Below are 15,257 nucleotides of genomic sequence, written 5' to 3' on the forward strand. Positions count from 1 at the left end.
AAATTGTTACCTTTGTTTAACTGAAAAATACATTATCAAGTTTTTGTCATTTTCTACATATTGGTAAATGTGTAAGACGTAAGACATGTTGGTATGTGATTTTTAATATTTAAGAATTGTGGAATTTTTTTTCGGCTATATCAGTAACAAAATTAGTAATTTTTCAGCAAATAAAAACTAGCATCCACATACATCTTTAAATCACACGATAAGCTTCATGTTAAACTTGAAGAGAAACATAAGTATTTTTTATTAAAAAAAAAACAGTTTATGGGATGCTATCATTAATAAAACTGTCCATATTTTAGCATAAAGGAATGAATAGAAATTTAACTGTCCATATTTTATGCAATACGAAATTCTTGGCCCAATAGAAATTTCGGCATGACCTCCCCGTAAATAGGGCATACCGGAAAAATATAAAATAACCAAAACGACTAAATCAAAACCATCAACAAACATCCAATACGAAACAATGCGAACCAGGCACAATCACAACAACGATCCTCCACAAACACAATATACAACTACTCGGGGCATACCCCGGTAATACGTAATCAAAAGTTAATACCATACAAGCACCAGCACCAAAAACATAACTTCATACAGATTAATTTCAGTCATCAAAGCCCATTCCAGTTGTCCACATGTTTGTACTACCTGCAATTATGTACACGATGATTACAAAAAAATTATGAAATAAACAAAATTTAAATGCATAAAATAATTTATGTATTTGAGTTACCATGTATTGAGCCAAAATCTTCTTCATCTGAGTTCTCATCAGTGTTATCATTTTTGAAGGTTGACCTGATAAATGAACTTTGTCGTCTGTAGTAATATTAAAGAAATTATTAACTTCTCAAAATATTAATCAATACATACCCATCTTTCAAATTTGGACAGTTAAGTTTGTCATGTGACACGCCTCGACGCCCGCATCCACGACACTGTCTGTCCCTTGATGTTGACTTCTCCTTCGATGATTTTAGTCTCTTCCCACGTCCTTTTGTTCTAATTTCAGAAGGATCAATGATACCAATGGCTCCATCCAAGCTTCTCCTACTTTGAATTCCACTGCGTAATGTTCTATTAATATTCATCTCCTTCATTTTGCTATCAATAGAATCAAACTGCTCAGTCAAAAATTTTGTCCCCTCATCACTGAAAGATGCAACATCAATTAAAGCTGAGGCTTTACAAGATAGCCTCATATGTCTAGACATCAAACACTTTTCTGGATCGTCAACCACATTTTGCTCAGCCATAGTGTAATGTACGCCAATCTTTGCATCTTTTGTCCACCGTTTGAGTATATACTGATCAGGTAAGTGGAAAACTTGGTTGATACGAAAAAATGCTAACATATGCCTGCACGGAATACCCTCAAATTGAAATTTCATGCAACTACATGATATATCGTCTCTTTGTATGTCATGCGTAAGCAGCCTATGTTTGGCAGAAGAAGAACCTTGAAAATTAATGATATTGTAAACCACAAACTCAATTCCAATAGATGCTTGTTGCACATAATAACCATGACTCAGACTAATTTCATTTTGAAACTCCAACCATTTGTTTTTCGTGTATACATTCACCATTTGCAATTCCATTGGCCAGTTCGATTTAACCTTCGGCCGCTCGTTCAAATCAGTATGATCGGCAACTAACTCATTGTGTCTTTGGTGTCGAAGTGCCTTATTGAAACGAATTACGAAATCCATCAACGAGTTATTGCTACATACGTACTTCTTGAAAAATGAATGTGAACTTTCAGACCTCTGGCTACTTGACATTCCAGCAGAAAATACATGGTTGAAATATGCCGGCACCCACTTATGTCGCAACTCATACATCAATGACAGCCAATCATTTTCTACCAAGTCAGCACAATTCATAACCTCTTCCCATGATCTCTCAAATTCAATAGAAGTCGTAGAATGTACAATGACATTTTTTATGCTTTGATAGTGGTCACGAAAAGTCGTCGAGTTCAATTTATCTGGGAATTTGTTTAGAATGTGCCACAAACAATATCGATGAATTGTTTTAGGGAAAACTTCACCAATGGCTTTCGTCATAGCAGGATCCTGGTCAGTTATGATCAAGTTTGGTGCTCCTTTAGGCATGGCTTCTAGAAACTTATTAAGCAACCAAACAAAGGAATCAGTTTTCTCATCACTCAAAAATCCACAACCGAAAACAATGGTTTGATGATGATGATTAACTCCTACAAATGGTGCAAAAATCATCCCATATTTGTTGGTGTTATATGTTGTATCAAACACCACTACATCACCAAATGCAGTGTATGCCCTCCGTGACACAGGATCCGCCCAAAAACAACGAATAAATCTATTGTCTGAATCTGTCTCGTAATCAAAAAAGAAAGTTGAACTCTTGTCTTTCTCAGACAGAAAGAAATCAATCAATGTTTCGGCATCAATACCCTTGTGCTCATTCCTAAGCGTTTTCTCGTAGTTTCTTATATCTCTTTCCGTGCAACCTACATGTTCAGGCCCTCCAGACTCTATTTCAAACAATCGCATTTGTTGACAAGTAGGTACATTCGCTTCAGCAAACTGTTGAGTTAGTGCTTTCTTTACTGCAGAAACAGTACGATGTGAGCGTAACAAATGCACCTTTGAAGGAGTTGATAGTGGATGATTATGACTTTCTACGAAGGTACTAACAACCCAACCTACACCAGTTTGTTCCTTCACAACTGAAATCTTTGACTTACATCCAGTTCTAATCTCACCACGAGCTCTTTCCTTTACTGGTTCATCACTTTTTGATTGTTTACTCCATCTTATTGCATCTGTATGTCCTTCTTTAAAGCATACAAATTTTTTCCAGATAACTTCATTTGTTTTCTTACTTTTTTTGCTTTTGCTCAATCTCGTACTAAAACCAGATTCTCGTGCGTATTGGTTGTAGAACGAAAACGCCTCCTCTAAAGATTCGAATTTCATACCTATTTCTGGCTTTTGATTGTCTCCAACTTGGGGAATGTACGACAGTTCATCGCCGCTGTTTTCTTCCATTCTACAATATGAAATGAACAAAACTAATTTTGCTTACATATTGAAATTCCTTTTTATTCATTAAAATTGTGAGGTTTCAAGCAAACTGTGAAGTAACGAGGCAATGGACATTGCAGAAAAGATGCATACATCCAAATATGCTTAACATCTAACATCAGTCTAATATTATGGCTAATAAAAGAGCATATAATGCCATTCCATAGGTAGGAAACAAACTAAAGGAATCGATTTTAGGAGCATTCACGCACAAATTGAGAAGAGGCCATAAAGGAATCGATGTTACGAGCATTCACGCACAAATTCTACCGAAAGTGAGAAATTTTCGAACAACATCGAGTTACCTTGGGATTTGACGCGCACGAGATCTGGAAAAAAAATTAATTGTGTGTTGTGGGGCGCTAGGTTTTGAGGCGTACGAGATTTGGGTGAAATCGAGTTTACTTTTCTGTGTGGGGCGCTGGGTTGGACGGGTTTTGTCTAAAAATTAGACATTTAGCGACGGTTTGTAATAAACCGTCGCTATGTCCGGTTATTTTTTTTAGAAAGTAGACATTTAGCGACGGTTTGTAATAAACCGTCGCTATGTCCGGTTATTTTTTTAAAAAAAGTAACCATTTAGCGATGGTTTGTACTAAACCGTCGCTATGTCCGGTTATTTTTTTTAAACAGTAGACATTTAGCGACGGTTTTAATAAACCGTCGCTAATTCCGGTTACAATTTTTTTAAAAAAAAAAATGCACCTGAGCTGTCGCCCACGGATACCCTGCACCCTTGGGTGCAGGGTATCATCCCTCTATATATATATATATATATATATATATATATATATATATATATATATATATATATATATATATATATATACCTCACCCAAATCTCACTAGTCACTCCAAACAAAATTCACTCAAACTCTATTATTTCTTCTTTTTTTTTGTCCACACTACAATTACTCACAAGTCAATCCAAAGAATAAATGCTCGCACTTAAGTATTTCACTCAAATTTGATATTTCTCTCGAAGTGTACACTTTAGGATTTGTAGCTTGTGTACATCAAACTCACAAGTTCAAACTACGCGATCTTGCAAATTTACTCATTTGGACTGCAAAAGAAAAATTAAATCTAAAAATCCGGATATGACTCGGACACAAAAAGAAGAATTTTAATGCTAAGATTCAAGCACTATAATTCAAACACTATCTTTTTTTTTTTGTATAGATCAATATCCCTACAGTTTTTCGGTCCTCTTTTTTTTTAAAAAAATGATCTCCTTCTTTTTTATCGAAAAAACTCTCCTTTTTTTTTGACAATTTGTACGACCAGAATGGAGAAACTTGTTCGACAAAAACAATGAAAAACGACAAAAGAAATTCAAAAATCGTAAGATTTATGAACACAAGATGGCTATAATACAAGATTTCTAAGAGAATTCTTGCGAAACAAGGAAACAAATAACAAAAAAAATAGACGAAGAAAAACTGATAAATAAAACGCGATAACTTACTTGTTTCAAAACCTTTCTCATATTATCAAATGTCAGAGCAAGCCATAGCTATGATACTAAATGATGCATACATGGTTATGCATGAAAGACAAACACGAACTAGTCCCCAGTCGAGCCCTCAATTCAATGAACAAAAAGATTCTTGTAACCCCCGATCTTTATCTTTGAAACAAGTAGCGTGATATTCACCCCTAAACGACGTGGTATAGTAATAAATAACATAAAGAAACAATTGATCTCAAGGAACCTTCAAAGAACTCATATTTGAAAATCCTCGTGACAAAAAATCGACACACTACAAATTATTGAAACTTTTATAAATTTTATTTTTAGGAACACACAAATGTGTAAAAAAACCAAAGCTTTTTATAGAAAAAATATTCTCAAATATGTGATAAAAACTCAATATTATGTTCTTTCTAATGTTTACAACTTTTGTTTATGTATAAGAAAGGCAATAATTCTTGTAAATCTCGTAATTTAGGGTTTTCTTTCTAAAATTCGAGTCCAGGTGTTTAGGTGTGCGTGCTGAAAATCGTGTTGGTGCACGCGGGGTTTTATTTTGACGTTGCACGCGGTTCTCATACCTAGTGCACATGTGGCATGCGGTTGCGCCATACAAGGTCGCAGCTATGTGTCTGGTTTTGTCTGTGCGCACATTTATTCTTCCAGGTGAGGCGCACAGGTGCGTGTTCGTGTTGTATAGGTGCTGGTCAGCTGTTTTTCTCCCTGGTCAATTTGAACTCCAATGCTTGATTGCTCGATATGATAACACTAAGTGCTCCATTAAACTCCTTTAATTGCTTGAATAGATTTGATGCTTCATCTTCAATCACCATTGAGCTTGTACATTTGAGACAACAAAGCATTTTGAAATTTTTTTCAAATATTCCCATGTAATGCGTGGTCAGATTCATATCACCTTGTCTCGTTCAACCACTTCTTCCTAGGTAGTAGGCAAATCAGAAATAATAAAATTATATATAGTAAGTTGTAAACCATTCACAAACCTGTTATATTTAGCTTCCGGGTTTGCAGCTACAAGAGGTGCATATTTCAGTAAAGTAGAAAATTTAGAATAATATTTTGCAACCATAATCGTCCCCTACTACAAACTAGTGAATTCATCTCATTTTGAAGTCATATGAGATGTTTTCAAGGCCAAGTTTCTTGATCAGTAACATTGAAATTGCAATATAATTCAAATCCGACTTTGAAACTAGGTTTCTCACTAGCTATTAAACAGTGTCAGTGTATAAACTTTAATATATAATATACATTTCTGAGTGATTTTGCCATTACTTCTGAAATGATTTGGACAAAAGTCAAAACATAAAAGTTGTAATGCTATATATTAGCTTTCTAATGAAATTTGTTTCATCTCATTTGTACTCAAATTATTATGCTAGAAACCATAACTGATGTCGTTTAACCACTGTAGTTGTAACATACATTTCAAACATAAATCAAATAATAATCCGAACCTTCATTTCATCCTCTTATTTTCCTCTTTCATTTTCAATTATATAACTAACATACTCAATGATATGACTAATATAAAGATAATTACATATTATTAAAGATCAAACTATGATATACAATAATACAATGCGAGAGTCTTACATGGACTCTGAAACGTCTACTCGTTTTAAAAGTGCGGAAATATTTTTTTTTATTTTAAAAGCTCTCAATTGAAAATAACCATTTAAATAAATTGCATGCATGCAATCCTACTTATAAACATCATTTAAAGATTATCATAAGCAATTACCCAAAACAACACATAAAACCATCGTATCCTCTCCAAAACATAAAATCATAGTGTGCAGAAAAATCATAGGTCATCGGGTCGTTTCGCCATCAACCCTACTGACTCAGAGTCCAGCACCTCCAGTCTTCTCGACATCGACTCACCTGAATCACATATGCCTAGTGAGTCTAAAGACTCAACACACCTGCACCGTTAATAGCAAATACATATACATAGCACACAACATTAAAAAATATCATATTCAACATATCTTTCATGAACTTTAAAGGCTTAATATAAACATGTCATATGCAATCGTGACGTGTCAAAACAGCTCATCATTCATCATTCATCATCGATCATTCATCATTGGTGAATTCAGTTCATTAGAGGTGACTATCATATATCATCATTTATGATGGTTCCATCATACATAAAACCGCAGTACTTGGCGGCTGTCCGACATCAGTAACAGCACTACCCATCCACTGTGCATAGGCCTCATCATCAGCATTTTCATATACATCTTAAACATTTACATATACTTCGTAGTCACAACTAATTCCCATCATTCAAAACATCATCATTTACATCACTTATAAAAATCATGCACAAATACAATTTCTTTTAAATACAAGCATGCAGCGTATATCTTCATAAAATCTTATAAATAGTGAATCATGCATGATGCATGAACATTTAAAATATCATAAGATTTGTGCTCAGGGCGCTGTCAGAACCAAAATCTCACCCCAGGTGCAAAATGACCATTTTGCCCCAGGAAAACCCAAAATTATCGTTTCACCCATATACCTCTAAAATTGACCTGAAGCTTACCAAACTCCTTAAAATGTCCCAAAACATTTATAAAAGCAATCTTAGGCGTAAACTCGAGCTAACATCAGAACTTAACCGATTCGTTTTAAAACTTGAACCGGGGTCTCGGTTTTAACCCGAACCGACTCGAAACTTAACCGAATTTTTCCAAACTTTTACCACACCCAATAAACATCGAAGACGCTCTAAAAACCACAAACCAGATCCATAGGACCTCAAATATACGACCAACGAGCTGCTGGAAATTCCAGAAACAAGATCTCGAGATCATCCTCCCCAAAACCCGACTCTAACATGCTAACCACCCCGACCAGCCCGAATCCAGCCGTTAGGAACCAAGACTAGACTCTACTGGACCTAACTTACCCACAGACTCAGCCCCATGCAATATATCCTGCGAAGAGCCGAGAAAATAAACCAAGCCCTCACCCGCGACTACCCCCTAGCGCTTGGACTCAATCAAACTACTTTGAGGACAGATCCAGCATCTTTCAAGCCTCCCCAAGCCGTGTCTCCAGCCCACCAGGGCCTAGTACGTGGCTTGGTTTAGCCCTCGCGCCGCTTTCTCAACCTCTCCCCCGATCACCACCCCAAAACAAGAAAACCCTTCACTCCTACAACTCTGGGCCCCCTCCCAAAACTGTCCAAACCTTACACCAGCTCCAAGACTGCACAAACCTGCTCTGGAAAGTCCCTCAGCATCAACCTAATAGAAACCCCTTGCACGAAATTCATAAAAACGAGTGAGTAGCAACTGAAAAAACAAGAGCAAAAAGAAACGAAAACTTGGTGGTGTTCATGGCTGGATCGGAATATAACAGACACAAGCATACCCAACATCATTAATATTAACGTGAATGACGCAAGAAAAGAAGTACAAGCGTGTCTGTGATGTGTGAAGCGCAAGAACAAGACAAAACTGATGGGGCTTCTAGCTGTAAATGATGAAACCGAGAGGAGAGCTGGTATTCTGAATGGTGTCGGCTAGTTGGGGGAACAAATGACTAGGTTTAGTGTTAATTAAAGTTTAGGTAGTATTTTAAATAGTTAAAGAAATGGATAATGGGCTTTAAGTTATCAGTTAATGGTTTAAAAAGCTAGTTAAGCTCAATAAACTTAAAGTAGGTCCATTAAATACAAACATGCTCCCAAAAAATATTTCTTGTTGGAAAGATTTTGAAAATATTATCCGAACCCTTATAAAGTTCAACGATTCGATAAAATTTGCATACCGTTAAAATAAAACCATGCTGATAAAAATACACAATAAAATCCCATTTTTAAAAAATACCCTTAAAAACACCTTATTTAATTAATAAAAATTAATCATTTAATAAAATAATTTTCCCGATAATTCTCCGGTTTCCGTTCCTCATTCGAGCACGAAATGCAACTTAAAAATCCTAACGCGTGAGCTTTTAAAATTTCATGAATTAAATCCTATCGTGCATGAATCATGCATAAAATGCATAAAAATAATTAAACATAAATTAATGAAATAAACATACATTTAATGCTTTAAAACAATTAAATAAAATTCCAAATAAATTTAATAACTTGCATGCATATGATTCCCGTGGACTTTCAAATTTTCGGGACGTTACAGACTTTCGCCTTTGTCTATGGGGAAGATGTGCAACACTACTAAAAACATCCAAAAGAATTCTTGGATTAATTCAAATTTCTCTACTTTGTTCCGGTCATATTGTGAAATCTTCTATGAAGATTTTATGATTTTCAGACTTTTCGCAAGGGATTGGTGCAATTAGCACATTATGGAAAACGAAAGACAGAAGTAACCATGAGAAGTAATTCAGACACCAACAGCAAAATAATCAGCACTTTGAGCATACTTTATCAGATGACTAAAATCATAAAACTCAGAGTGAAACTAAAATTATTAACCAACTTCCCAAATCATTTAATTATTTCCTGGAAAAAGGGACCACTGGCGCAAAAAGGAGCAACATAAATCATGACACGGATAATTATACAGACAAGGGTATATGAGTGCCCCGAATAGAAGCGTGTCTCCAAGATCACCACCGTACAACATGTATATCTTCCGCAAGCAGCTGATCAAGAATCCTGCGGAGTCTCAAACCTCGTCGGAGTATCAATTCCCATCATGCAGCAAAGCCCAGATAGCAAAATTATGAGCAGAACAATGGCCTGAAACATTGTGCATAGCATGAATTCGAGGGTGTCATGAATATTGAAAGGAAAACTAAGTTACCACAAGACTTGATTTGGCAAATGTTTACTTTCATTATCGACGACAAATTATACAGACACTGGACGAATATTAAACGGATTTACCACAAGAATCCCCTCCAAAAGAGATGACTTGATTTGGCAAACTCCATCACAGGCCAATGAGTTAGATGATTCACTTTCTAAGTTGGCTTCAGCAAGAAACCTTTCAAGACCCTGATGAGATGGAGGCTGAATTGATCTAAAGGGATCCGAGACATAAAGAACCGAGTATTTTGCACCAAATTGCTCCACGACATTGAGAAGTTTAGACAGAATGCTACCTGCATGTTAGTCAAATTACGAAGTCAAATTGCCATCTCATGGAATAATAAGCTTGTGAAACACCAGTGTCGGGTTAGAAAATCTTTCGACGCCATTTATACTTTCAGAATGTCGTTGATCGGAATCTCGTGATGAATGAGAATGTCCATGGCATAAGACAATCAGATTTGTGTGCCCATCTGAATTATTTCCCATCCTTGAGTGCACATAATCCTATCAATGAATTAGTTTAAATTAAAAGGACCATCTATAAGTAAACACAACAAAGATTATACTGCTATTTCTAGTACTTACATGAACCGAGTGAATATCGTCTAGTTTATCAAAATTATCACTCTCCATTAAGCAAGATCCCATTAGAGCAATATTGTTGATTCCCATTTTATTCTGACAAGAATCAGCAAACTCTGCCATCAGAGTATTCTCAACTGCCACTTTTTCCTCTGATGCAGCTACATAGGGGAATGCCAATGAGAAATTGGAGTTTGAAAAGGAGTCCTAAAATGAAGAGACTGTAATTAACACCCTTCATACCATGTGCTGCAGTAATCTTATCTCAAATCAAGGAAGCTATACATGGATATAATCATGTAGGTTCTAAAATGGGAATTTATAAACCACCAGGCAAACTTGTTAACCTTGAGAAAGTCTACAAGTGCTGCATTTGCCCTTCTGGGTCTGGAAATATCAACAGATTGTAGCTGCACATGGAAACAATAATTTGGATCACTGAAAGAAAATGTCAGATAAAAATTATGAAAATTGTTTACAAAGTTAAATATTTCTTGATTCATAAAGATACACGTCATTAATTTTGAATTTGTTGCCCCATGCATGTCAATTGCATAGATTTACATGTGTGTCAAAGTAATGCCTCCAACTCAAATAGAAACAGAAACTTGATATCCATTCAAAATCATGTTCATCAATTCTAAAGAATTGTGCGAAAATATTTGTAGACCGCTCACGCAGTCGGCAGTACTTTTAAGAAACCAGTCACCTACTGAAGTTAGGAATAAAATGTAAGTAATTATCATCTTGAATAAATATAGGAAAGTTTGTTGCCAAGGCAATTCCTCTTTATTCGCATGCATATCATGGAAGAGAGAAATGTTGCCAGCTTTTGCCTTGACAAAAGCATAGTGTAGAGAAATACTGCTACCTCCGTTCCAACGAAAAGAAAGGTAAATTTCTGAGACTCTTGAGCTTCCTCTCCAGAGCACTGAAGAAAATTTAATCAATATAAGATTTTGCTTCGACTGAAATCAAAAGAATTAACGCCCTCGACTTCTGAGGAAACAAATGAATTATTGCTCATACTTTTGTGGGCCAAAAATATTTTGCACTCTCATTGGCCTATCTTTACTAAAAATGCTTTGTTTCTGGGACAAGGACAAACTTCAATCAAAACATAAAGCAAGGGCACCGAATATACCAGATAGTTCGACCACCTCCCTTCTGCCATCACAGATTTGGCTAAATCTCTTGGAGAAAGAGTCCTGTAGTCAACCACTTCTTTCATTCTGCCAGACAATCAGAAGCATATATGTGATGCTCAATAAAAAAACATAAATTACAGCATATAAATTTCAAACATAATCTATTACATTAACCAGAACAGTTTTTTAGAAAGTAGAATAAAGAGGGGAGGGGGAACCCCAGGTATGAAGCAAGGAAAAACAAGTTTATTTGGTGAAAATGATGTAAAGAAATAGGAAACAATGCATGGATTCGATATATCTAGAACATTTAAGACAGGACAGTGGTGACTTCTTTGAGCTATATTCCTCTGCCTTACCCCATGTTCAAGAAGTAGAAAGCAAGAGTTGACACAAAAGTGAAAAACCAGCAAAGTAGAGAGAGAGAGTGGATACAAAAGAAGTCAGGAAGGTGAAAGCAAAGGACAAGATATTGAGACTTTGTGAGAGAATCGGGAAGAAGAAGCAGCCCATTTTTCTGTTGAAATTTGTATTTGAGGTATTTGAGTCTGCATAGAAAAATTTGAAACAGAGCTATATTGAAGAGGGTAAAAAGAGCTCTTTGAGCCACAGATTTATCCATAGCCTATGTCACCTTCCCACAGGTACAAATTGTAAAAAGTAGATCAATGTTGCTGCCAATATGTCCAAGGTAAAATCTATCCATACGGAAATGAAGAAAGAAACTGAACAAAGGATATCATATTGGTATTAAAACCATTAAGCCTGTACTCTATGAGACATAAATAAGACCGCCAAATCGAGAATCGTAAGCTGAGAAGTGGACCACAAGTTATTCAGTTTCTCCAAAACAATAGGCAAATGAGAATTATTCAACCAACATCATCATTACTATTTATTCATGTGAACCACATTGTGCTACACAGACATCGGAATGATCAAGACATTCCAGCGGTAACTGGCAATTAGAGCATTCAGAGTGTTGAGATTCCCGATGAATTGCATACTAATGGTAGCTAGCTCAACAAAACCCTTCAGCTACTTTAAAAAAATGATCCAATTTGTATCGAAATAGAATTCCAGTTTTAAAAAATCGGCTTGAATATAGTCCACAAGCACAACATATTCAAGGTAACAGAAAGATTTCTGTAAAAAATGCACAAATCTCTAAAAGCCCATAAGGCTCTATCAAGGAGATCAAAAAAAGTTGAAGTAGCAAGTTGAACATAGACCTCATCCTCCCTTAAAGCTTGCGTCTACCTTATGTGCTAAATGACCCACATGTATTACAACCAAGCATATCCGCACAGTGCACATCAAAAAGAAAACTCTAATATGTCTAAAAGCTTTAATCATAACACATGAAAATGTGGTATAAGAATTTAAACAAAGAAAAATCTTATTAAGCTACTCATTAAGGATCTCATGGGATTCATTTGCTGTGGAAATTACAGTTGCAAAAGTTAAGAAGTTAACCATATCGTCAAGCCTAATAAAAAATGTGAATTTGGTGGTGACAAAATGCTTTATAATCATATATTAAGAGTTTTTTCTGTAAGGATTTCAAACCTGACAGATCTAACACCAACATCTTTCATGCAACTCATACTCTAATCAGCAGAACCAAACAGGCTCAATTTGGCTCTCGTGACATGGCAGCAAACGAGGAAGATTTGCATGTCTGAGCATGCTATTCGAATCAAACATGGGTATCTTTCCGTAAAAGCATAATCTATATTCTGCCTCACCAGGTAACTCCACAGTACGCATAATCACTAGTCACCAAACATCCATGTCATTGCACACTGCAAGTCTTCAAGATTATGGGTCCTATCAGCATTCCAGTATCCAATTCACAAACGCGCTCTCAACCATCCACCGTTATTGTGCAGTAATTCCAGCAGGAATAATGACTCAAAAACCACAAAACTGAATATATCACAAAATCTATATCTCAAATTATAGAAGATTTCCAATTTAGCAAGACACGTCAACGCAAAACTCAAAACAAGAAATAAATAATACCAGAAATTATTAATACAAGGCGGAATCGTACCCATCTAAATGAGGGGACCACAGAAATGCGGGGACAGTTGATTGGAAAGCTATACCAAGAGGAAGTTGAGCGGCTACAACAAGCAAAGCCGCCACTATTGCCACCGCAACTGTTTTCATCCTCTTCTGAATACCAAAAAGCAAATCAAATGAGTGGATCATACAAAAATGAGATAAATTTCAAACATAAATCTATAGAAGAATTTTGCAGGTGATTACAGATGGGAATTCAAAAATTCGTTCGGCGACGCAGCCTGGATCAAGGTTCCTTTGGATAAAGGAATTCAATTGGCAAGATTCAGTTTATATTAAAGATTTAAAGGAGTGGATCATATCGTGACCTGTACAGTAGAGGAACGCAGATATTGAAACGAGAACACGAGTTAATTGCACTTGTCCCTTCAACTTTGTCCGATATTTACTTTAACCCCTCACAATACTTCAAACGCCACACAAATAATTAAAAGGTCAGGTTTGATTAGAATTTCATATCATCCGTCCTCATTCTTATATTTATCAGATATTCAATACATCTTCAAAAAGATTGAACATACATATTCTACTCAAATATCGTATTATCACCTATAATCATATTTTTATCAAATTTGGATTATTTAGAGTACGCAGTGAATATTTACTAATTATCGAAAATAACAAGAAAATAAATTAATTATAAAAATTAACAAATTAAACATTATATAAGAAATAACAAAATATTAGAAACAGTTTTACGAACATCATTATATTACAAAAATAACATCAACTCTATATTAATAATTTTCTTAATTTTATCCAACTAATACCATTAAACAAAAGTATAGTAGAATTAACAGAATAACTGAAACATCTTATATATTAATTTAATGAAGTAAAAAAAATATTCTTCATAGCTTCCTCTATTCGGTCAAATATCGAGTGTTCCATCGAGTTTGTTAGAAATTATCATCTCTAACTGCGTATTTGTATATATTATCTATTTATTTATGTTATTATTAGTTAAATCCTCAAAAATGAGAATAACTTTTTTTAATCATTTTAAAAGAAAAAGGCTAAAAATAGTAAGTTCTCGTAAAAAAAATAATGTGCCATAAAAAGAAATAATCATCAATATTATTATATTCATTTTACACGTTAAATATTTGAAAACAAATAGCAAATAAACATGTAATTAAATGTTAAGAGCTTTTGATTTTTTTTTTAATTTAAATTTTAGTATGATGTCTTTTGGAAATATAAAATACATTTAAATTTATGTATTAATTATATCATTTTAATTAATTTTGATTATTATTTTGGGTTTATGATACTTTTATAAATTTATTTGTGCATACTATCTAAACTATTAAATAAAATATAATATTTTATATTATATTACATTTTCAATTTTTTTAGTGAAAAATGTCATGATAATTTTTGGTATATTGATAGTCCGTAAATTCATATTATTATTATTATTATTATTATTATTATTATTATTATTATTATTATTATTATTATTATTATTATTATTATTATTATTATTATTATTATTATTATTATTATTATTATTATCTTAAATAGAATTTTAGTATACATTTTTAACATGTTAATTTAAATATTTATTCAAAATTAATTCGTCTAATAAATGACTGTGATTTTGTTTTTTTTTTAAAAAAAATATTTATTTATTATCTAAAATTTTGGTATAAAAAATTATATATTATCCTCTACATATTTTTTTTTAATAATCACAGTTCCACTAATTCAATATATCGAATACAACAATAAATAAGTCAATTTAACACTAGAACATTGTTATCAGTTTTTTAATTATTATTTCAACTAATATAAATATTTTTGGTATAATAATTTTTTATAATAATATTTAAAAATTACATTATATCAATAATTTTACATAATTATTTAAACACAACTTACAAAATTAATCACATAAAATGACACCAAGTGCACCGCACTATTGAGACACTAATTTTATTAATGCAGATGATGGCGTGAATAGAATGGTGTCCGAATTCATAGAATAAATGAGTATTTGATCAATGATTAAGAGTTTGATTTTTCCTACCAACATCTTCTCAGACGAGCCG

At 34.0% G+C, this 15,257-nt stretch overlaps 2 protein-coding genes across 4 annotated transcripts; both read right to left on the minus strand.

Moving 5' to 3' along the window:
• Positions 1-854: 854 nt before the first annotated feature.
• Positions 855-3,047, minus strand: LOC140824234 (protein FAR1-RELATED SEQUENCE 5-like). Its single transcript, XM_073185829.1, has one exon. The coding sequence runs from the start codon at positions 3,045-3,047 to the stop codon at positions 855-857; it is 2,193 nt and encodes a 730-aa protein (XP_073041930.1).
• A 5,900-nt stretch (positions 3,048-8,947) lies between these two features.
• LOC140823039 (uncharacterized) lies at positions 8,948-13,642 on the minus strand. Of its 3 annotated transcripts, none has more exons than XM_073184124.1 (9): positions 13,512-13,642; positions 13,172-13,296; positions 11,112-11,199; positions 10,839-10,898; positions 10,315-10,377; positions 9,971-10,174; positions 9,778-9,889; positions 9,458-9,675; positions 8,948-9,310 (listed from the first exon to the last, which is right to left on the minus strand). In XM_073184124.1, the coding sequence occupies exons 2-9, from the start codon at positions 13,288-13,290 to the stop codon at positions 9,218-9,220; spliced, it is 957 nt and encodes a 318-aa protein (XP_073040225.1). In that variant the 5' UTR covers positions 13,291-13,296; positions 13,512-13,642; the 3' UTR covers positions 8,948-9,217. The 3 variants fall into 3 exon arrangements, with proteins under 3 accessions (XP_073040225.1, XP_073040224.1, XP_073040226.1); XM_073184123.1 differs by having other exon boundaries at positions 13,390-13,524; XM_073184125.1 differs by lacking the exon at positions 10,839-10,898 and having other exon boundaries at positions 13,390-13,524.
• Positions 13,643-15,257: the final 1,615 nt, after the last annotated feature.

This window comes from Primulina eburnea, chromosome 2 (assembly GCF_022965805.1).
Source record: "Primulina eburnea isolate SZY01 chromosome 2, ASM2296580v1, whole genome shotgun sequence".
NCBI classification, from domain to species: Eukaryota; Viridiplantae; Streptophyta; class Magnoliopsida; order Lamiales; family Gesneriaceae; genus Primulina; species Primulina eburnea.

Coding starts and splice junctions, on each gene's coding strand:
- LOC140824234 (XM_073185829.1), bottom strand. CDS start 3,047: ATGGAAGAAAACAGCGGCGATGAACTGTCGTACATTCCCCAAGTTGGA.
- LOC140823039 (XM_073184124.1), bottom strand. CDS start 13,290: ATGAAAACAGTTGCGGTGGCAATAGTGGCGGCTTTGCTTGTTGTAGCC. Junction 10,899..11,111: donor GGAGGTGGTCGAACTATCTG/GTATATTCGGTG, acceptor AATTTTCTTCAG/TGCTCTGGAGAGGAAGCTCA. Junction 10,378..10,838: donor TTCTTTTCGTTGGAACGGAG/GTAGCAGTATTT, acceptor TTCCATGTGCAG/CTACAATCTGTTGATATTTC.